The sequence below is a fragment of the Urocampus carinirostris genome, chromosome 14 (assembly GCF_059441175.1).
Source record: "Urocampus carinirostris isolate Australia breed hairy pipefish chromosome 14, RoL_Ucar_1.0, whole genome shotgun sequence".
NCBI classification, from domain to species: Eukaryota; Metazoa; Chordata; class Actinopteri; order Syngnathiformes; family Syngnathidae; genus Urocampus; species Urocampus carinirostris.
In genome coordinates, this window is record NC_142362.1 from 4,579,514 (window position 1) to 4,604,480 (window position 24,967).

Here is a 24,967-nt window from a genome sequence, read left to right on the forward strand (position 1 = left end):
CAAACAATGTCCAACTATTCACATGTTAAAATTTAAATACAAAAAAAAACATTCCTGGCGGAATACAGAGATGAAGAAAATGGGGTATGAGTGATACGAGGGATTGGGAATAGTGCGTCTAGAACTATGGTTAACTTTGTGTTATTGTTGCTATTCTTATATCATAACGGTTATTACTAATATTATTACAATTGTTGTTATATAATCTGTGTATTTAATAGGGAAGATGAAGGGGTAGGGAGTATAAGCATTTGCTTCATACTACCCCATTTTGTTGTTGAGTTATTGTTTTTGTTCTGTTTTTATTTTAATGTTCGAATAAAGTTTTCATTCATTCATGATCGCCTGCAACTAAACTATGTTGGTTTACCTAATAAACGAAGTAAGATTGTGAAAAGTGAACCGCGTTAAAGGGAGGGTGTACTGTAATGGACGAAATCAAGATAGTTCATCGCATGAGAGTGAGAATTTTAAATCAAATCGTTTAGTTTTCTCCAACCGTTGTTTACTCGGATAAAACGCTAACAAACTAATTTATGTTCGGCGGTTTGGAAGTTTTCAGAGACGTTCGGTGGCGACGTCATCCCAGCTCCTTCGGATCCAGACCAAACAGGGCCGTGTCTGCTTTTCATTTGGTCCCCCCTCTCCATCTTGACCCCCCCTCCTTCCCTTCATCTTCCTCCGGAGAGAAGTGGGAGGGCGGAACCGAAACCGGGCGGCAGAATTCCAAGACTTTGGAAATTTCTCCCGTCCCAGCCTGGAAGTCGGCGCCACAGCTCTTCTGGGTCCAGACCGAGAGGGTGACCGCTCGCCTTCTTCGATCCCCGTCCTTCCTTTCGGACCTTATCGGAGGTGGATGATGAGCACAAGTCCGCTTGCTGTCAACTAAGAACTGTATTTTTTTTCCTTCAACCGGAGAAGCGGATCGAGTGAGCGGCAGCTGCGTTCGCTCAAGGTAAAGTTTTTTTTGGAAGCGTCTCGTTTTTTTGCTGTTTTTCCACCTCGGCACGTGCGTGTGCTAAGATGCGCGTTATAATCACAGGCTAGTCAGTTTGGCTCACCTGGCGACTGTTGACTAAAGAGGAAAACGGTGAAATAAAATTGAAATTTAAAAAAATGGTGGATTTGATCTAGTAGCTCCAATTTTGGAAATGCTGCAGCAGGAGAAGACATTTTTAGTTTTTTTTCACCCCTAATGCTGGAGAAATAAAAATCAGTGCTTGTTTCGATTTTTTAAACACTAAAATCATAATATATGAATACATAAAATGTTGAAGTAGATAATTAGATATTTAAGTTATTGAATGTAGATTTAAGAAATGAAATGAATAAATATAATGGAGATATTTATGTGACATTAAAGGTGCTGTCGGAATTTTGACATTTTCTACTCACTGATGCCATCTTCTGGCTTAAGTCTTCATTGCAGCCTTTGTCAAGATGCTTGTGTTGCATGTGCAAGTAACAGAATTTTCTAGATGCACTTGAATAAACTCTTCTTTTTTCATCTTTATGGGGGTTTGGACTGTGTTTGAAAGATTCTAATTCTTACTTTCACCATTTTCATGTTTCTTTTTTCATCTTTTTGGGAGTTTGGACTGTATTTGAAAGATTATAATTCTTACTTTCACCATTTTCATGTTTCTTTTTTCATCTTTATGGGGGTTTGGACTGTGTTTGAAAGATTCTAATTCTTACTTTCACCGTTTTCATGTTTCTTTTTTCATCTTTTTGGGGGTTTGGACTGTATTTGAATTTTCTAATTCTTACTTTCACCATTTTCATGTTTCTTATGTCATTGTTTTGGGGGTTTGGACTGTATTTGAAACGTTCTAATTCTTACTTTCACCATTTGCATGTGACTTTTTTCATCTTAGTTGGGAGTTTGGACTGAATTTGAAACATTCTAATTCTTACTTTCGCCATATTCATGTTATACAAGCAGGAAACAGCGGGCACAAGCATAAAACTACTTTCCATCGATCCCCCTAGAGGTAGGATTGGGCATAGAAAAATCCATTCCGACCTGATGCCAGCCCACGCGGTATTAAAGCCCGACCCAGCCCGAGTCCCGTTCACTTGATCTGCAGGACTGAGCCTGAAGCAAACCCCAAATTTCATATTTTATTAGTGAGGACTCGAAGGAGATGGGCTTCTCTCCCTCTCGCTGCCAATTATCCAACTGTCATTGTTCTTTGTTTCTTTTTCTTTGTGGAGTACAATGCACAATTGGATTTTATCCCCCTATAGGCCTTTAAGGAAATATTCTGTTCATCTTTTCAAATGATGCACCTCATTTTCAACAAGAAGCACAACCCATTAAGTCATTTGGAAAACGATTTTAAAATTGTAATTCATAAAAATTGAGCGGGTCGTTTTTGTGAGCCCTTGCACTCACCAGAGACTGGTTGAAAAGAGGTCGAAAAGATGTTCAAAAGATGCGAAGGCGTTGGAGAGAAATTTGCTGAGTTTCTGTTGGAAAGACATTAAAAAGAGGGCAAAGAGATCTTGAAGACGTTAAAAAAAACAACTCAATAAAAGACGTTGAAAAGACGTTGAAAAGACGTTAAAAAGACGTTAAAAAGACGTTAAAAAGACGTTAAAAAGATGGTAAAAAGACGTTAAAAAACATTGAAAGTTTGCGGAGGTTCTGTTGGAAAGACAGTAAAACAAGGGCAGAGCGATCTTGAAAAGACACAAAAAAGACCTCAAGTTTATCAAAAAGACCTTGAAACGATGTTGAAAAGATGTTGAAAAGATGTTGAAAAGACGTTAAAAATTTGCTGGGATTCTGTTGGAAGGACAGTAAAAAGAGGGCAAAGAGATCTTAAAAAGTTATTAAAAAGACACTAAAAGGACCACAAAATAGACCTTGGTTTAACGACCTTGAAACGACATTGAAAAGACATTGAAAAGACATTGAAAAGACATTCAAATCCATTGGAACCTGGTCAAAGGACGTTAAAAAGACACAAAAAATACCTCAAGTTCTATTGAAAAGACCTTGAAACGATCTTGAAAAGACATTAAAGAGTTGCTGAGGTTGTGTTAGAAAGACAGTAAAACGAGGGCATAGAGATCTTGAAAAGACATTGAAAAAGACAAAAAAAAGTACCTCGAAGTTCTATTGAAAAGACCTTGAAACGACATTGAAAAGACGGAAGAAAAGACAACAAAAAGAGGCTAATATTCTTCAAAAAATCTGCTTGAAAGACGTTGAAAAGACATAGAAAAGAAGGTAAAAATAGAATAGAATAGAATAGAATATATATATATATATATATATATATATATATATATATATATATATATATATATATATAATATATATATATATATATAAAAAGACGTGAAAAAGGCGTTTAAAAAGGCGCCAAAGTTCGGTTGAATAAAAGGCAGAAGAGACGGAAGAAAAGACCGTGAAAAGACGCTAATGTTGTTCTAAAAAGACGTTGAAAAGACATTGGACAGACGGAAGAAAAGACTTTAAAAAGACAATAAAAAGAGACGAACGTTTTTCTAGCAAGGCTTTTAAAGGATGGTGAAAAGTCGGTGAATAGACGCCAAGGTTCTGTCGAAAACATGTTCTTGATTAGGTTTTAAATTGAAATTTGAAAAAAAAAAAAAAACTTTTTTCGCGACGTCTAAAAGATAATAAGTAATTAAAAGAAAAAAATGTAAAACCAATTTGCCTAAAATAAAAAGGACACCATAAAATAAATAAACATAAATAAAAATCATATCCTCCGCAATCCTCCACTTGTATTGGTTCTAGTCTATTTTGAGCCAGGGCACACATTGTGATTAAGGGCGTCACAAATTAACATGACTTCAGGTTTTTGAGTTTTTCCTTGCCCTCATGTAAGTTTTAAATCAGGGGATAGTGTCATAATAGTCTGTAGTCTGTGCAGCCCTTTGAGACTCCTTGTGATTAATAGCTATACAAATAAACATGGCTTGACTTGACTTGAGGTTTTTGAGTTTTCCCTTGCCCTCATGTAGGTCTTAGATCAGGGGGTGGTGTCATAATAGTCTGTTGTTTGCAATAATCTGTGGTCTGTGCAGCCCTTTGAGACTCCTTGTGATTAAGGGCCTAACAAATAAATATGGCATGACTTGATTTGAGGTTTTTGAGTTTTTCCTTGCCCTCATGTAGGTCTTAGATCAGTGGATGGTGTCACAATAGTCTGTAGTCTGTGTGTCACAAATAAACATGACTTGACTTGACAGCTACTCATATGGATGAATATTACAGTTACTAATTACTGGAAGAAAGTAAAGCTTCGGAATAATGATTTTTGCAACGATAAATTTGGTTTGTTTCCTGGAGCCCAGTAGACAAGGTCTCACTTACACCTATTCACTCTCTTCTTCGGATGCGTGAGATCTTTCCACTGAAGCGGTAGCTTAAACCTCTCTCATTTATCTGGAAAGCAAGAGAATGGAAAAGATGGTGTTTTTTCCACGCAACTCGCCAGATGAGTGGTGTTTGGACGGAAAAGAGGGGGGAGGAGAGTGAGGACGGATTCCAAGTGGAGTGGGCGTCAGGGATTTGGGATGAGATAAGGGTCCGGTTGTTTTTGGGGGGGGAGGAGCAGGTGCGCTCTGTCAATCTACTGGTCCTTCTGCATGTGGCCACCAGGGGCTACGTGAGGAGATGAGATCAATCCTGGGACACCGAGAAGCTAATGTTCTCGTTCACCTCAGGCAATGGCTTTTTTGGGCGTGGGAAAAGGTTTTCTTTTATATAACCAAATATCTTTACTGCTTCTTTAAAATAATATAGAACCCTAACGCCCCAAATCTAAGTTCTAACCCCACCCTCAATCCGGGGGTCGGCAACCAGAGGTGGGTAGTAACAGAGTACATTTACTCTGTTACATTTACTCGAGTATGTTTTGAGACGTTTTGCACTTCCAGGAGTATTTATAAATCACTACAAGTTTTACTTTGACTTGAGCAGATTTGTGGAGAAACTGTTGACATTAGGCTACATTGAAGCCGTTATCTTAATCCCCTCAAGTGTGTCGGTCCCTGCTAAGGTGCATTTTTCATCGATTTAACGTTGCCCTGTAGCACTGCAGTGTCCCATTGGCCCCGCCCGTGTGGCGCCAGCTGCAGCTTGTTGACAGATTGGCTCCCTGTCAGTATTTAAACTCGGTCTTGTCAGTCCTCTTTTGTCGGTCCGTCTGCGAATCTGTTTTTACACGGCAAGCTCTTTTTCGCCTGTCTGTTTTTTTTTGCTCCTGTTTGTCTCCTGCAACAATCTGTTTTGATCTTGACCACGTCTGCTCTCCCGTCCCGAATAACGACCTGTTTTTGATCTCGACCACATCTACTCTCCTCTCCTGGCTTTCGACTTGTTTCTGATCCCGATCACGCTCTTCTATTCCGGCTACTGACCCATTTTTTCCATTCCCAACACCGCCATTGCTCGCCACGGAAATGCTACTTCCGCGTCTGCACAACCTGCTCCCCGCCACCAGCGATCTCCGGATCGTGTATGCAATCTTTTCCCTTCTTCCCAATAAAACTGTGAGTAACGTTACGCGAGTGGGTCCTGTTTCCGTCCTGGTCCTGACAGTTACATTTACTCGAGTACGTGTTAAGTCGTTTTGCACTTCCAGGAGTATTTTTAAATCACTACACTTTTTACTTTGACTCGAGCAGATTTGTGAAGAAACTGTACTCTTACTCCGCGACATTAGGTTACATTGAAGCCGTTAACTTAATCCCCTCAAGTGTGTCGGTCCCTGCTAAGTCCCCGTTATATGTTTACATATATAGCCTATATATAGTAGTTAGAGTTTAGAAATGCTGAGCTTCACGCAATATTCTCTCGTAACCTTCGCGCATTAATCATGTTTTTAGATTTAACCAGTAACCCAAATGACCACCAGGTGGCACTTGTGAGCAGAGTTTAATTTATTCTATATTAAAGTACTTGAATTTACCTGGATTATTTTAATCTATTCTTAAATTAAATGTAAATAAAACATGATAACAGTTACTCAGTACTTGAGTAGTTTTTACACGTACAAGTACTTTTGTACTTTAACTCGAGTAATTATTTGAATGAGTACTTTTTACTTCGACTCGAGTCATATTAATCTGAAGTAACAGTACTTTTACTTGAGTAACATTTTTAGCGACTCTACTCACCTCTGTCGGCAAAAGGCCATTCTAGAGGCACTTCTTCATAAATGCTTGATAATGGAAAATGAAATGGTTTCTGTAGTAGGAAAACCATAACACAAACGTTCTTAACTTTACAAACAAATATAGATATTCATACAGTATGCGTTTCATTCCTTATAAAGCTTATAAAGCTTTTAATTTTTTTCGGATACAAACATGGGGGACGGGGGTTGGTTTGGGGCCCGGGGTCATATATTTCAACATTCTGGTTTGCCAACCCCTGCCTACCTTGGGATACAATATGAATCTGTTCTGGTGTGAAAATTTAAAAGTAAAATGGGTGTAAAGTGGGGGTTCGAAATCTATGCTAACTGGCTAATGCTTTGGGAACTCCTGGTACCCTGGATAAAAGCGTTAAAATAACAAAAGAGGATACAGTGAGGACTACTGATGTGTAATAAACATGAACATAAATCACACTGTGAATAAATATACATGTAGAGGGAAAATGAGATTTGATTTACCTTTGGTGTGATGTGACGTGAGCTGGTAAAGTGGAGTAGCGGGTGGACGCAGAAGGAAGGAGAGGACTGTAGATTAAAATATAGAAATATTTTAGAGTTACCACCTGCAAGGATTATCATGCCCATAGAAGACTTTTTTGCTTTAACTACCTCCTTATTCTTAATAATAGTCCCGTACAACTTGGCGAGGGTAGTAATTCCTGTCTTCATCATATTTTTTGTTAATTGCCAGCTTCATTTTCATGGTTATCATGTCTTTGCTTAGGACCCATAGCGAATAAATACAGGAATGTACAAAAATACTGTATTGTATTGTCGACTCACTTGTTTGTGCATATGTAAAATCATGTTTCGAGAATGCCCCACTGCGACGTCCTATGAAATGTTAAGTCTCCCATTGTTTTTCGTCACAGCATCATGAAAATGCCAATATGCTATCGGCTAAACTACCTCCCACAATGCCTTTCCCTTCCTTAAGTTCACAATCTCGTGTGCTTTGCAAAGACTTTGCAAGTCGGCGATACTATACGTTTTTTTGTATCGTATTTATCTGAGTCCAAGGCTTGTAATGATGCAGACAAAGGTTGAGCTTATTAAGAAATACGAAAAAGGAAAACTTCTACCCTTGCTAAGTTGCATGGTTGCAACCAATCAATGATCATGATTATTATAAAAAGTAAGGTTGGTTAAATTCCATTTCATTTATAATCCACTGTCACCGTCTGCTCTGCATCCACCCGTTACTCCAATCGACCATCTCCGGTTACGTCAAACCAAATGTCATATTTCTTTTTTTTTTTTTTTGTCATTTTAAAGTTTTTATCCAGGGTACCAGGGCTTTTAAAAGGCATTGGTCACCTCAGAACGGAATTCTATCTAACAAATCTAAATCTTGTAAGTGTAAGACATAGAAAGAAGAACACGAGTTTGCGTTCACATAATTTAGTGCCCCCTACCCCCTTTGTCGTATTGTTGCTGGCAAAGGAACTCCTAACAAAGGATTTGAAGAAATAAGTCATAAATCAGCATGTTTAATAGCTCTTCCACTCTCTCATTTTTTTCTCTTTTTTCCGTGATGCGGCGCAGATGTGTGGAAACTTGGAAGGTCCCGATAGCTCCTCTGTTTTTTATGGTTATCCGTAATTGTGGGTAGGTGCAAATCACAGTTTCGAGAAAGATGGTCATGTCAGTTGTCGTGGCGACGAGATCGGCGGACCCCGACGACCCGGGACGGGCACCCGTGGCACATCTGCTCAGACGGACTAACAACAAGCAGATGTGCGGAGAACTCCCCCCCGGGCTTTACGACTTTATCACGGAACCTCCTCGCATCCTCCGGCGGCGAGGTCGGACTCCAGTCTGGGAGTATATTGTGTTATTTTTTAGGGTTTTCGTGTCAGTAGGGGGCGACGGGGAGCGGGAGTTTCCATGTGCTCGGAGTTGATTTGGCGCCGGTCGGGTTTCGTGTTTGGGTTGTAGTCTGGGTTTGTGCTTTGTTCTGGTGAGTACGAGACAATTGGACAGACATAATTTGGATTCTATGGAAATACTATAATAATACTACACAAAAACAACAAAAATTCAAATGCAGAAATACCACAAAAATACTACAGATATACTAAGAGCATCCTACTATGGAAATACTATAAGAATCCTACACAAAAACAACAAAAATCCAACTGTAGAAATACTACAAAAATACTACAGATATACAAGGAACATCCTACTATGGAAATACTATAAATAATACAATAATACAACTATGGAAATACTATAAAAATACTACACAAAAACAACAAAAATCCAACTGTAGAAATACTACAAAAATACTACAGATATACAAGGAACATCCTACTATGGAAATACTATAAATAATACAATAATACAACTATGGAAATACTATAAAAATACTACACAAAAACAACAAAAATTCAACTGCAGAAATACCACAAAAATACTACAAATATACTAAGAGCATCTTACTATGGAAATACTATGAATAGTACAATAATATGACTATGGAAATATTATAAAAATACTACACAAAAAATTCAACTGCAGAAATACCACAAAAATACTACCGATATACTAAGAACATCCTACTATGGAAATACTATAAATAGTACAATAATACGACTATGGAAATACTATAAAAAAATATGACTATGGAAATCCTATAAAATACTACAGAAATTTTACAAAAAATGGATTATGGAAACCCTTTAAAAATACTACAGTAATACCACCAAAATTCCTACAATTATACTTCGATATCAAATTTAGTGTTTGAAACGGGGACCAACTATGTGAGTTTAATTTCAAAACCAATTTAAAAGAAAATCTAATAAATACATGTCCGCTTGTATATTTATACATAAATAGGTCTTCAGGATTGGCCCCCTAGGCCCCCCACTCCAAATAATTTCCCACCCTCGTTCCAAAAGGAATAGAGATGCAAGATTGTCCAGGTTGGAACGATTAGAAAGGAAGTGTCGAGGTGGGCTTCCTGCAAGACCACCCACCCACATTGCTCACGTCATTCTTAATAGAAAGAAAATGTTTTACCCAACGCTGATAAACGCCCCCTGCTGTGGTTCAAACACATCCCATTTTTACGTCTCCTTGTGTCCTGCATTTGGGTCCGTACGTGTCATATATAACAAATATATATTTTTCAATAAAATGTCTAATATATAATACATATAAATATAAAAATGTACAAACTAAAATATGGGAAAACTATTTAAAATGAGCTGGTTTGAGTATAAATACATGGTTACCTATATTTACAAAATGATTCATATAATACTTATACGTATTTAACACCTGCATATATGAAACTATATTCATAATAAAATGTAGGAAAAAGAGGAAAAAGCTATTTTAAATGAGCCGGATTAAATACAAATATATAACAGCTAAATAATAATATAAAAACATGAATAAATTTTTGAAAAGTGCCCAAAAAATACAATAAATATAAATAAATAATCTATATCATTAAATATTGTACAATACATATTGCTTTAAAAATAAATAAAATAAAGGAAAATGAGAAAAAAATATCTCGGATGAGGCTAATTAAATTAAAATAAAAAGAAAAAAGAAATGAAAATCTTGTGAAAGAATTGTTGTAAAAACAAATGACGTTTGTAGGCCGTACAATTTTTGCAATAATACATGAGTCAATTCATTCAAAAGTGAAAACATTTTTTGCATTGCCGGAAACTCAGCAAAATGTAACGTGATGTCAAGTTTTGGACACGTTTGATAATGACTTAGTTGCCACACTTGGGATCGCCGTTGCTCACTGTTGTTTCAAGCGTTGCTCACCGACTTTGGGTGAACGCTCAGACCCGTAAGGAAAATGACAGGGAACATTGGTTAGGACTGTTCTCCACTTCTCATGCATCTGCGCTTTATTGAAGCGTAATTTCCATTGCTTTGCATGTCAAACATATGAAGAAAGAATGTTTGTAGCATGTTTGTAATATTACTGTAGTTGTATTTTTTGTAGTATTTCTGTTGTTATATTTCTGCAATAGTACGTTTGTAATATAGTACTACTGTAAGAGGTTGTTTTTGTAGTATTTCTACAGTAGTTTTTTCTTTTCAGAATAAAAGCAAAATAATATACTAGGTCGCTAGATAGATACTTAGTTTTTCAGGAATTTTATAAAATTTCTGTTGAAGTATTTTTGTTTTAGACACACAAAAAGACAACAGGGACAAAGTAGGCACCCAAAACTTTTGAAATTAGGAGTACTTTTTTACGTATCATCAATGTTGTGAGTATATTTGGACCATTTTTGTTTGGCGAGCCGGATAAAAAAGCCTATGTGCCGTAGTTTTCCCACCCATGTCCTAGACCTACTCCCAGTCATGTAACCTTGTCAAAGTGTTACGTAACGCGTACGTTACATCCCCGCCGAGTTATATTTTTGCAGACATGTATTTTTCTTCCCCGGCAGACGAGTGGTCTGTGTTTTTGCCCCACGTCGTGAGAAGGTTCTGGTATGCGCGGTTTGAGCATCATTTTGGGAGTTTGCATTGTTTGGTTTTTCTATATTTGCAACAACGACATGACGGTAAAGAATAGCTAAGCGAGAGTGATCCTGGAATGTGCCCCTGCACCCCATATAAAACATTGAAACAACAAAATAGTACATAGGTAGTAATATGTACTTGTCATAAATGTGTATATAATGCATTCCAAAAAATATACATGAAATAAAATAAATTAATTCTATTTACCTTTGGTCTGAGGTGACTTGAACTGGTACGGTGGAGTTCGCAGGTGGATGCACAGAACTTGATGAGGGTAGTAATTTGTGTGGCTTCTTCGAATGTCCTGCAAATCTCAAGCTTCCTTTCCGTGGTTGTTTCAGCTGCCTCCTTCAGCATGACTGGAAACCTTGGGACAGATAGCAAATAGATACAGTACATAATATACCTGTAGAGTATTGTACCACCAACTCACTTTAGGAACGCCTGAGATTCTAAACTGAATGAGGAGAAAGACATTGTAGGAGGTAGTTCAGCCAAGAGCATGTCAGCATTTTCATGATGCCGTAAACTAAACCAATAGCAGACCAGCATTTTTTTAAGACATCAACTAATAGCAGACGCACAAACACACAAAGAAGTTTTAATTTCCTATATTTTGGAGCACAAAAAATTTAAAAAAATCTATAAAGATGGGCTTAGGGTATGTTGTATTTATGTTTACCAATACCTACCTTCATTAGGACTGTTTAGCCAATCAGAATGCAGAACACAATGCACGATGAAAACCGAAAAACCATGAAAGGCAACCCGTGTTTCAGCGAGGGACTACTGGAATCCAAAATTTGAAAGTTTATTATATACAGGTAACCTACAGACCTAGTGAAAGCGATCCCAATAAAAAATGGAACATCCAAATTGGAATATTTTTGATAAATGGCATTTTCTGAAGACCTTTGCATGGCCAAAATCAAGCACTTTTTAAGGACTTTCAAAGCCAGTTTTCTCATTTTTCCAGTACCGTTTAAAGAAATCCAGCGCTGATCAAAAGAACTGAAGACAAAACCTTAGTTTCAAGCCCTAACTCTAGCCTCAACATTTTTGGGGAAACCTAAAATCCGTTTAAAAAGCTAACTTGCAACCCTAACCCTAGCCTCTAACCCAACACCTACAACCAATTAGGGAAAAAAAAAACACTGGACCGTGTGTACAGTAATATCAAACATCTAGTTGGATCCGGCCATCTCTGTCTGTCCCTCACCCCCTAATACACCCCCCTTCGGAGGAAAACAAAGCCTATGCAACAAGGACAGTACAAAGATCTTCTTGTACCTTTATCTCTTTGTTTTCTTTGTCCTCACTGTAAAATGTGACACTGGAGTGCCACGTCCAATTTCGTGGTCACAATATATTCAACCCATGTTGTAACCATGAAAATAAAGGTATATTCTATTCTATTCTATTCTAAAACTAGCTGTAACCCTCACCATAACCCTGTTTCAAACCGTAACCCCAGCTTTATCCCCATTTTGGAACCCCTACATTCAGTTTAGAACCCTGTCGCTCAAACCCTAGTTCCTTACCCTAGCCCTGTTTCAAACTGTAACCCTAGCTTTTTACCTATTTTGAAACTCCTACATTCAGTTTAGAACCCTAACATGCAGCTCAAACCCTAGTCCCTAACCCTAAACCTACACCTATTTCTAGGTGTAAGTCTACCCCAACCCCATTTCCAAAGTCTAAATTCAGTTTAAGACCCTTATAGGGAGCCTTAGTTTCTAACCCTGGCCTTAATCCTATTTTAGAACCATAAAATGTTTAAAACCCTTTTTCAAAGCCCAAACTCTATCTCCAAACACTAGCCCACAGGCGTCAAACAGGCGGCCCGCGGGCCAAATCAGGCCCGCTAAGGGATTGAATCCAGCCCGCGAGACAACACTCAGAGAAGCGCAAGAGAAAAACAAGCTGCAGGTTGAAATATGTCAACTTGATGTTGCCAAAGCCAGGTGCCTCAAACAAAGACACTGTACTTGTATTTCTTTCTCTCTCTCTTTCTTTTCCACCCCTGTCTCTCTCTTTTACTCTCCGTGTCTCTCTTTTTCTCTTCCTTTGTTGCTCTTTGTCTCTTTATCTGTGTCTTTTTAACTTATCTTGCTCTAACCTACTTTTTCTCTCTTCAAACCCTTCGCGCTCTCTTTTTTCTTGTCTCTTATTCTGTCTTTCTATTTCTCTTTGGATTTCTTTCTTCCTCTCCCTTTCTTTTCCCCCTCTCTCTCTCATGACTTTTTATCTCTTTTGTTTCTCACGCTCTCTCCCTCTCTCTCTTTCTTTGTCCCGCCCTCTCTCCTTTTCCCTCCCTCTTTCTCTTGTTTCTTTATCTCTCTTTTTCTTTCTCTTTAATCTACTAGTCCGGCCCCCGACAGAATGAAATTAAATGAAAATGAAATGATCTGCATTTATATAGCGCTTTTCAAGTCAATGACTTCCCAAAACGCTTTACAATGTGCTCCACATTTTCCAATAGCGGCCTTGCAGCCATGTAAGGCGCTAACCTGCTTATTGCGGGTATTAGGGGTTCAGTGTCTTACCCAAGGACACTTCGACATGTAACACGGACGAGCCGGGATTCGAACTGGGATCCCTTGATCTCAAGACGAGCGCTCTACCTCCTGAGCTACTGCCGATAGAATGTTTGTTCTATCGTGTGGCCCCCAAGTTCAAATGAGTTTGACACCCCTGCCTTAGCCCAACACCTAACCTGAGAAATCTGGCAACAATTTCAAGCATTTACAAGCACTTCGCCTAAAATTCATGCATTTTTCAAACATTGAAAACAAGACATTAAAATTCGATCATTTTATAGGATTTCAAGAACCTGTGAGAATCCATCTTTTGCAAGGATACAATTGGGAAATCTTCTTCGGTACACTAGACAAAGTCTCACGGGACACTGGTTGTCAACAAAACTAAATTCCATTTTCTCTCACTTTTCTCTTTCCAAGATGGCGAGGCATCGGGTGATACCGCTCTGCGCCCTTGTCGGGGTCCTGCTCGTAGGATTCCTTCCCCAACTCCAAGCACAGGACTGTAAGTAAAAAGTAAAGTAACGAAAAGTTAACTTTTACAGGTTTACGTGACTGAAAGTCAAGATCATCAAGAGTACGCCCAGGAAAGAGTTTCACAAAGACCAAAAATGATTAAGAAAGTTCTTCGGCTTGCTTGGGAAACGCCATTTTAGGAGTATTCGGAAACTCGGGATAGAGAGTTTGTACAATCGGAAAACGTGGAAAAGACAGTTCCACAATGGCTAAAGTGTGTTTCTGTCAGAAGGTTTAACTCGATTTTAGAATAAGTTGATTCCATTGATTGAAAATTTGAGGTTTCAATGCGCCTCCTACAGGAAGAACCAGTGAAAGTTGGAGTTATTGTATTATGACAAGTAATCCATCTTGTGCAGTTTCCTTAGCTCAGGAGTTTCCAAACTTTTCAGAAAGCAGAGAAGATTTGGTCAGATGAAAATGTGTTAGGGCCGACTACTCAGCTTGACATTCTTTAATAAATTCACCCTCCGTGAAAGGATCAGCGTCGCAACCTCATAGCTCGCCATAGTAGCAATTTCGTTTGACCCGCAGGGTCTCGTGAAAAAACACTGCTGTGCCGTTAAAACAATTTCCGGTCGCTTTACCTTTTCACAGCGTTTGTTCCTAGTTAGCTTTTTGTAGTCAGCATGTTTCGTCTGGCAGTATTAGATTCTTTGACAACAGCCACCGTCTCTTGGCAATTTCCATTTGTCCGGGAAGCGGCGGCCCTCACAGTCAACTTTCCTTTTTTTATTTAAACAGAGCTATGTTGGAAATGGGGTGGGATAAAAATCTCACAGAAAGCCAAGGGCAGGGTGGCCAAAGGGCTACTGCCATCATCTGGTGAAATGGTGATACTGATATTGCGGCCAATATTACTGGCCACATTATGTTAATTTTATGGGCCAGTAAAATGTGGTCACGGGCCGTAACCGGCCCCCGATTGAGACTTTGGGCATGCTTACCTTAGCCTGTTACTTCCCTACTATTTAAAAAAAAACTAAGAAAACCACCCGTGAAGTGTTTATAATCTCCTACATTACCGTTAAATTGCACGAATACCACACATCTGTGTATAATAATACGATACCCCCCACGATAAGCTTCCGAAATATGCTTTCTTTCTAACGTAGGCCTACTTGAGTATAACACAACATATTTTTTTTCTTCTTTTAGAAGATTGCGCCCACTGTTTGGCGGCTGATTTTTACTTTCTAGTGGATTCGTCGTGGAGTATGGGAAAGGAGAACTTTGAGCATGTCAGACATTTTCTATACAGTACAATCCAAGCGTTGGACCAGGTCGGCGGGGGGAGATTCAAATTCGCTCTAGTGCAGTACAGCACCGAGCCGCAAACCGAGTTCCACCTCAAGACCTACCCGACCACGAAGGGGGTCCTGAGGCACGTCCAGGTTATGTCGTATCGCGGCGGGGGCACCCGGACTGGCCTGGGCCTTGACTTCCTGATCCGCACCCATCTGAAGGCTGACTCCGGAAGCCGGGCTAGCGAAGGAGCTAGGATTTAGTGGTGGGGTTTTGCGAGGCTATAGGACAATCAGGGGGGGGGGGGGGGGGGTTCCGAACGAAGCCCCCGGGGCTAGAAGAGGGAACAGGTAATGAAATGGGACGGTCCTCCGCTATCTTACTAATGTGACCGCATGTGCCGGAGGGACTCCGATGCACATACGGCGGACTTGGTCATTAACACAATCAGATACACTTTGCCTTCTTTCAGACACAAAATTAACATCACTGTTATGGTTATGTGTAGAAAATCACCTCAAATGCATGTTTTTGAGAACCAAACATAACAAAGCACAAAGTCTTTCGGGTTTAAAGTTTGCTCTTTTCCATGAATTGACGCACAAACAATCCAGAACAGCAGAACAATAGACACTCTGGCTTGATAGATGCATGCGGGAGGAAACACAAAAGAGCATTTAAATGCACAAAATTAAGTCCTTCTGGTTTAAAATATGTGTCTTTCATTGATTTGAGGCAAAGGGTCCTTGGACCTTGTTCAATCCAGAACAACAAAGACAAAAACACTCAAGCTTGAATTAAACATGGCGGATAAGAGCCAAACACAAAAGATCTTTTCTATGCACTAAATCAGCTCCGTACTCAAGTCAAGTTTATTTGTGAGGCCCTTAATCACAAAGAGTCTCAAAGGACTGCACAGATCACAGACTATTGCAAACCACAGACTAATATGACACCATCCCCTGATCTAAAACCTACATGAGGGCAAATAATACACATTTATCAACATAAAATATAGGTTATTCATATGCTCTAGAGTAGAAGTGTGAAATGTGCTTTTGTCATTGAATTGACACACAAACAAGAGTCCTTAGGCCTTTTTCAATCCAGAACAACAAAGACGAAAGACACTCAACATTAGTTTACGTATGCGGGAGGAGAGGCAACCACAAAAGACCATTTAAATGCACTAAATTAATTCCTTCATGCTTAAAAAAGGCTTCTGTCGTTGAACCGTTCAAATCCAGAACAACAAAGACAACAGATTATCCAGATGGATTTACGCCTCAGGGATCATAGCCAAACAGAAGAGATCATTTGAATGCACTAAACTAAGTCAGAAAGGTTTGAAACAGAATTCATTCATTGAATCAACGCGTGAACATAGGTCCTCTGGCCTTGTGTCATCCAGAACAACAAAGACAACAGACACTCAAGCTTGATTTACGCACACAAATGGTCATTTTAATTAACTCAATTAAGTCAATTTGATTTGAAAAATGGTTAGATCATTAGATCAGGGCACAGTCACGTGTCCTTGGGAAGAAACAGACACTCATGTTTACGTACGCATGCGGGCGAAACGGCCTCACCCATTTACACTCTCTCGTCCAATTTGCTGCTCTCCCAGCATATCATCGATAACGTTTGTCAGAAATTAACATGATTGTAACACATCATGTGGTCTACCCCTTAATAGGGAACTTCCCAAGCCGTACTACATACCTTGCGTGTCTTGTTAGATCCGGAAAAAGCCAGAAAGAATGAACCTGTTGGAATATTTGTAAATTAGGTAATAATTGATAACGATATAAAGTCGTTGACACGTTCTTCGTATCGCCTGCACACTGTAATTAGCAATTCTATTAATAACCTATGTGTTACATTACAATATTCTTCATGCTAAAATCTACCAATTTTATCAGATCTTACTAAATCCCTGAAAAAAATGGGCTTTCTAAAGGGTTAGATGCAAAAATAATGGATGAGGTTAAAAAAAACCCACAATAATTTCTATGACCACAGCATTTACACCAATCAGTGATCTTTTAACAATTCCTAACCATTTACCATCACTTCTCTTGTAAACGTTTAATGTCTAAATGTATCTGTGTGTTGTTTATGTTTGTTTGAAAAAAAATGTTGTGTATCTAAGACAGTGATGAATCCGCCTGGTCTCCATCCTTACCCTGCAGAACAAGTACTATGAGTGAATCAATTGGGCCCCAAAATTGGCATCAAACCAAAGAAATATAGACTCGAGTACTGTAGTCTATTGTCATTGATTTTGATGTATTATCAGTCGTTTACAAGATTATATGTGGCACTCGAGGATAAAGATGTAATAAAAGACTTTTAAAAGAAAAAAAAAGAATAGTAGGATAGATAAGCTATCCTCCAGACCCGGCAGAGAGCAGCCCATGATTTTCTAGGCTGTGCTGATGTACCAATATACATAAAAACAGTACAATCTTCTGCACTCAAATGGATGAGCCAACGGATCATCACTGGTCACTTGATCTAAGGTCTGTAACACGAGACTGTATTGGAGGCTGACACCGTGGAGTTTGTCCAAGAAACACGTATTGAAATTTGTTAAAAACCCAAAAATTAAGTTTTAAGTTTTGACGTGAAAATATGATTATGAGTTTAGGGTCACATAAGATTTGCAGTGCGACCTTGGTTTTCAGATGCCCTGGTTTCCATGGCTTTCAGTCAACAAGCTAACTTCTAAGTTTGCACTCAGGCAATAAACAAGTTGGAAATTGTCGTTTACTAGACACTCAAAATAAGGAGAGAAGACCTCAATGGATTTTCACCTAGCAAAGAGAACAGAAGGAGAATGTACACACCCTCAATATTTAATAATCCAACTTGTTTTAAAAGTTCTCCCTTGAGCCTTTTTTTATTAAAATATCATGGGCTACAAAAAGCAGATCAACCCTAAAGGGTGTGGGTATCAAAGAACAGCAACAAGATTGCGCAATAATAGTAAAAAAAACAATATAGGCAATATACATTTTTCATTATAAGGAAGCTGAAAATAAACAATTGTAACACTAATTTCGAATACACATTACATAATTTCCTAATCACCAGAATTCCGATTATGTAAAACCATGTAAACATGAACAGTAACCTGATTAAAGATTTAGTCCAACTGCAAATATTGCAATTTATTTTCCAATTACTTGATACGCATTTGAGTAATTTAATTGCTTGTTTCCCTCATCCAATATTCTGTTTCCAATTGGATTATCGCCCACATATCAACAAACGTAGTAATAGTAGAGGCCATGTGAAAGGTGTGACAAATTTGGCCTTCCTTGAAACCAGCTTTGGAATTTTGGACGGAGGAACAGGGTTGCATCTGGTTTCTTGTCTTTTATTGTCAAAGCCAAATGTTTTAAATTCATATGGATAAAAAATACTGTTATAGCGAGTTCCTATGTTTAAGAACGAACCAGGACTCCAAAGTGGTCTTTCGTAATCACTCGGGCAAATCTCCTCGGTTCAGCCGACATGCAGCATGATGTTTCTGCAATGACTTGTTTACACTGAACGTGTTTCCACACCCAACATCCTTTCCCCACTTTTCCACCCTTAACCCTTTCACGAGTTCCATTTTGTTCTGTTTGTCTCTCTCTCTCTCTCTCTCTCCCCCCCTTAAAGCACAAGATTCGGCAGACCTTGTTCTCTTAATTGACGGATCTCAGAACGTCGGAGCAGCAAACTTTCCATACGTGCGTGATTTGGCTTTGAGAATCGTTGAGAGCCTCGATGTGGGCAGGGAGGCGGTTCGGGTGGCCTTAGCCCTGTACCACGCCAACCCGGAGATTAAGTTCTATCTCAGTAGTTACGAGAGCAAAGCCTCCGTCCTGGGAGCCGTGAAGGAACTTACATACTCGGGGAGTCTCCAGTCCAACTTGGGCCTGGCCTTGGAGGAAGTGGCCCAGAGCCTTTTGGTCCAATCGGCAGGGGGCAGGGCGGAAGAGGGCGTGCCCCAGATGGTGGTGGTTATCAGTGCCGGGCCGTCCACTGACGATACCGGTGCTGGCGACCGGGCCCTTAAGAGGGCCGGAGTCGTCACATTCGGTGTGGACATCGGTAACAGCGCCACCGCAGATTTGGAAGCGGTCGCTACCGATAGGTCGTTTGTCCTGTCGGCCCCCGATTTCAGAACGTTGGCGAGCGCGGGTGACCAGCTGACGCCGTTGGTTCAGGGTGTGGTCCAGCGCACCATTATAGTACAGAACGAGTTCTCAGAAGGTAGGTCACGTTTCTGTAACTGTGGTTCTGAGGTGGCATCCTGTACTTTTTCTGTTATAAAATGAAACATTTGCAAATTCATGGATAACAATCATGGTCATTTAACATTGGAATCATATACAGAGTAAGTATTAAGCCAATCATTTTAACCGGAATAATCAAGTGCCACCGGCAACAAAAACAAACCTTTAAAAACTCGTTGAAACTTATAAAGTGGTCAGATCATTATAATTATAACATAAATACAGCATTGACTTCAGTGTCAAGTGTATCAAAACATTTTGTGGTTGTCAAGAAACTAGTAAGGTAGACCCCAGATACAACATTAATCCATCCTATGATGGGATTGCAAGGTGAAAAAGCTTTATAGCGGGGACAAAAACCTATGCTAATTATATAATGTGTTCCAAACTATGGCAACCCAGATAAGAACATGAAAATAAGAAAATGGTATATAGTAAGTACTACTACTGTGTCATACATATGTATATGATTAAATAACATTATGAATACATAAGTACATCTGTTTTAGCTCTGGTGAGAAGTGACTTGAGCGGGTACGGTAGAGTAGCAGGTGAAGGCTGAGAAAGGGGGTATGGGGGGCAATATGAAAGATTAAAATAGTCAAGTCAAGTCATTTCTATTTGTGACGCCCTTAATCACAAAGAGTCTCAAAGGGCTGCACAGGTTATTGCAAACAACGGACTATTATGACACCATCCCCTGATCTAAAACCTACATGAGGGCAAGGAAAAACTCAAAAACCTCAACATGAGGAAAATTAAGAAACCTTGAGAAGGGACACATAACATACAAGCACTTTCATGATGCCGTGACGCATTCAACAAGCAGGCCAGCATTTTATACAATGTCCAACAATTGCAGACAGGCATCTCAGTGATGTAACTCTATGTACGCACAAACACCAGAGTTCTAATTTTGTTATTTTGCACAATTTCGTAGTGTGGAAAATGTCATAAATGATGAAAAAACACCTTATTCCACTTCATAAATTAAACCCCGTCGTGAGGCGCGGTCTCAGTATGCTGTATTTAGCAATTGTGCTAAGCATACGTATGCGACCTTCTGAGAAGTTGCCTTCCCATTTGAGTTTCCAGTTAATCAAAGTTCTCTCCTCTTTAGTCTTGGCTGTTGGTCAACGAGACATCATTTTCCTCCTGGACAGCACAATGGGCGCCACCGTCATCAACTCAGTCCGCGAGTTCATCCGGCGTTTCGTCGACACCATGCCCATCGGCCCGGACGGCGTTCAAGTGGGTTTGGCCCAGTTCAGCAACGCCCCCCGGATGGAGATCGAGCTCAACTCTTACGGAACCAGAGACGATCTGATGGCCGCTTTGGGTCGGATCAAACCCAGACAGGGCCAGGCGGTCAACATCGGTGCCGCTTTGGACTTTGTGAGGACTGACATGCTGCGGCCCGACAAGGGCAGCCGCCTGGATCGAGGCGTGCCTCAGCTGGTGCTCCTGATGACCACGAAAAAGTCCAACGACGATGTGACCGGTCCGGCCAGAGCTCTGCAGCGAATGGGCGTGCTAACTTTAGCCGCAGGGTCCAAGGCGGCTGATGAGCAGGAGCTGAAGGGGATTGCCTTGAACGAAGATCTGGTCTTTATGATGAGGGACTTCCGGGTCCTCCTCCGTAGCCCCAAGCTGATCATTGAAGCGCTTTCGACATTAGCTGGTAGCGTGGTGACTGAGGAGCCCACTGAACCAGGTAGGCATTTGTCTCCCAAAAGAAGTGTCTTTACGGTCATCGATAACAACGTACTGTAGTATACAATGTTTACAACAAGATTAGACGTGGAACTCCAAGTTAGGAAGACTTTGGGAACAGGTCAAAGCAGTTGTGGAAGTCCTTTAAAGTGTTTTCGCAATGTCCTCCGGACTGGGCAGAGGACGACTGATCTTATGCTGTGTTGATGACTCTGTCACAATCCAGAAACGGAGACAGGACCCAAAAGCGTTCGTTTTACTCAGTTTTATTGAGAAAGAGAGCAGTGCTTGCTTCCACGTTCTGATGAACGTCGGTCACGGGTAACTGATGTCAGGAACGCGGAAGTGGCACTTCCGTGTCGAGCAAGGGTAGTCGTAGACAGCGAGAAAACAGGTAGTGGGCAGTAACGAGTCCAGAAAAGAGGTCGAAAACAGGTATCACGCAGGTAACAGGGAAAAACAGGTCGATTTTCAATGTAAAAAAAAAGCGGTTCCCATAGAGAAGAAATAAACATAAAACCATTCTAGGTTTCAGTCACACCACTTAAAGCAATACAGACTACTTACGAACAAGTTAGGTTACGGATGATCGTTCGTAAGTTGAATTTGTTCATAAGTTGCTTAAGTGCAATATTTTGTAGTTTTATGGTTTATATAATTATGTTTAAGGCTTGTATTAGTAAACTGTAATGTTTTGTACTAAAAAAATAAACATTTAATAAAATATGCTCTATAAAGAATAAATAAAGTTGAGTTTAACTTACTTTTGGAAGATGGGCTTCAAGAGGTCCTCCTCCGTGGTAGAGTGAACAAATAAAAGTCATCCAACCATTTTCTCAACCGCATCAAGCTTTCCTATTCCTCTTTCGTTTCAAAAAAGTTCTTAGCGCGCTGGAGATACAGTATAGACATAGTATAGAATGTTTACACACGAACTACGAAGTAGAAGCCAGATTTCTTCTTTGGGGTGGATGCTGGGTGACCTCTCACAGCGCCACCGCACGCCGCTAGTGGTGGAAAGAAGCACTACAGTAATGTCCTGTACTCGGAAAAAGGTTCACGATACAAAATCTAACTAACAGCAATGTCTGGATATTTTTCGTCATCCCCCAAAAAATGTCAGATCTACCGTTTTTCGTAAGTCGAATAGTCATAAGTAGTGGAGCGTCTGTACATAGTTTATTAAATTGTATCCCATTTTTCTGCTTCTTTAGTGGTGGAGATTACAACAGTGCAGACTCACAGAGTGGTCAGAGACATCGTCTTCTTGGTGGACGGTTCCAACTACATCGGGGGGAACAACTTCCCATACGTGCGAGACTTCATGATTAACGTGGTCAACCAACTGGATATCAGCCCCGACAGAGTCCAAATCGGCCTCATGCAGTTTGCCGAGCGGCCCAAAATCGAATTTTACCTCAACACGGCCCGCGACAGGCAAGACGTGGTGGATCGGATCTCGCAACTCCAGCTGACGGGAGGTTCGGTCTTGAATACCGGTACGGCTATGGAATACGCCCTCCGCAACATGTTCACCACGGGAACGGGCTCTCGCAAAAGGCAAGGAGTCCAGCAGGTCTTGGTTCTCATCACCGGTGGTCCCACTCAAGATGAGATGAAGAGTGTTGCTGATAAACTGGCTCTCGGTGGCGTTCTGACCTTTGTGGTCAGTTCCGGTCAAGCGGACCAGAACGTGCTCCAATCGGTCGCCTTCGTTCCGGACTTGGCTTACCACGAGTCCAGTTTCTCGTACTTGCCGGCAATGGCGGAACAGATCATGCCCAAGTTGATCACGGTGGTTGGTGATACGGATTTGTCAACCGTCCCTGAAGAACCTGGTGAGTTTCCCATGTCTGACTAACAGTAGACGTCAGGCATATAACAGGGCGAGGCGAAATTGCCATATAGCAGGGGATAGCAACTTATGCTAATTAGTCAATGCCCTCTGAACTTCGATACTCCAGATAAAACATTTAAGTACAAATAAGAGTAAGTTCTACTTTTGTGTCACATACATGCATATAATTTCAATATCATTATAAACAAGTATAGGAAAAAGTACATTTTATTTACCTTTGGTGACTTGAGCTGGTACAGTAGAGTAGCAGCTGGATGCAGGGGGAGGTGGATTCTACGGTAGAATAAGACAGATTTTAAAACTTTAAATTGCAAGGGATGTCATGCCCTTAGAAGATTTCCTCGCTTTAATTGCTTACTTATCTTTAATAATAGTTCCGATCATCAATTGGTTACGGCCATGCAACAAGTGTCGCGATTTCTGTGCCCTCTTCGTATTTATTTATCAAAATCTTCATTATCATGGATGTCATAGCAAATAAAGACCGCACAAAAAATACAGTATTATATCACAGTGGTCTGTGGTCTTTGAAGCCCTTTGAGACTCTTTTTGATTAAGGGCTATACAAATAAACAGGACTTGACTCGAAAACGAGAATCTGAACCGCATGAAGAAAGGTATTGTGGGAGTTCATCCAATAGCATATTGGCACTTCCATGATGCTGTGACACAAACCAATAGCAGACCAGTATTTTATAACTTTGACCGATAGACAAAAGGCATCTTAAATCGTCATATGCATGAAAACTTTAATGTTTGAATTTAAAATGTTTGAGCCCACAAAACAATTTGTTGTTGGGGGAAAATGCCGTGAAGAGGGGCCAAAACAATATCTTATTCCACACTGTAAAGTGAAAATATCTTATAGCGGGGATACCCTATCTCGAAGGTTTACTGTAAAGCTAAGATAGGGGACTAGAAAATCCAGCCCAACCCGACCCGCGGGTATTAAAGTTTGGCACAGCCCGAGCCCGACAAATTAATTCGGTTTGAAATTTCACATTTTATATGTGAGGGCACGGGAGGAGGAAGAAAGGGTGATTTGGGCCGACTACCACTAAATAATGTACATAACAAATATAAAAAGGGGCAGCACAGCGGCGCAGTGATTAGCGCGTGTGCGGCACAGTTCTGAGGTCATGAGATCGAACCTCCTGTGTAGAGTTTGCATGTTGTCCCCGTGCTTGAGTGGGTTTTCTCCGGGCACTCCGGTTTCCTCCCACATTCTAAAAAACATGCATGTCAGGTAAATTGGCCGGTCCAAATTGTCCCTAGGTGTGAATGAGCGAGTGAGTTGTCTGTCTCTGTGTGCACTGCAACTGTCTGGCAACCGGTTCAGGGTGTCCCCTGCCCACTGCCCGAAGACAGCTGGGATGGGCTCCAGCACCCCCGCGACCCTACTGAGGATAAGCGGTGCAGATATTAGATGGATGGATGAATATTAAAATGAAGAGGTTTATTTGTGTTACTCAATGTGTCGTATGACTTGTTTCCACAGCAGCTCCTGGATCTGAAAGGGACGTTGCCTTCCTGATTGATGGTACCGACTCTGTTCGGTCAGACTTTGCCTACGTCCGGGATTTCATTCTCAGAGTCATTGAACCGCTCGACATCGGAGCCGACAGAGTGAGAGTCTCAGTGGTTCAGCACAGCGAGAGAGCGACGCCGACCTTCTACCTAAACACCTTCCAAACCAAAGACGAGGTGGTGAGAGCCGTCAGTCAAATGGCTCTGGCCGGAGGTCGCAGTCTCAACACGGGCTCGGCTCTCAAGTTCATGCGGGACACGATCTTGTCCGAGCAATACGGGGGTCGCAGGACGCGGAACGTTCCCCAGTTCCTGATCGTTCTGACCGGAGGTCGATCCAGAGACAACGTGAAGGAACCTGCCGGTGTGCTGAAGACCGAGGGCGTTGTGCCGTTCGGTGTCGGCGTCAAAGATGCAGACCAGAGACAGATCGAGGACATTTCGCACAACCCTTCCTTCGCCTTCAGAGTCAACGAATTCAGCGAACTGGACACGGTGCCGCAAAAACTGAACACCTACGTGGCACTTCCCGTCGCCGAGCTCGACATCGTACTGCGGCAAGGTAAG

The 24,967-nt window shown here is 40.7% G+C and overlaps 1 protein-coding gene across 1 annotated transcript in view; it reads left to right on the forward strand.

Annotated features, from left to right (window-relative positions):
• Window positions 1–788: 788 nt before the first annotated feature.
• Window positions 789–24,967, forward strand: part of col6a3 (collagen, type VI, alpha 3) — a 75,401-nt gene continuing 51,222 nt past the window's right edge. Inside the window, exons 1-5 of the mRNA XM_088353493.1 lie at window positions 789–955; window positions 13,670–13,754; window positions 20,423–21,016; window positions 22,230–22,853; window positions 24,372–24,962. Coding sequence (XP_088209619.1) covers window positions 13,670–13,754; window positions 20,423–21,016; window positions 22,230–22,853; window positions 24,372–24,962 — 1,894 coding nt within the window. The 5' untranslated portion in view covers window positions 789–955. The remainder of the gene's footprint in view (window positions 956–13,669; window positions 13,755–20,422; window positions 21,017–22,229; window positions 22,854–24,371; window positions 24,963–24,967) is intronic.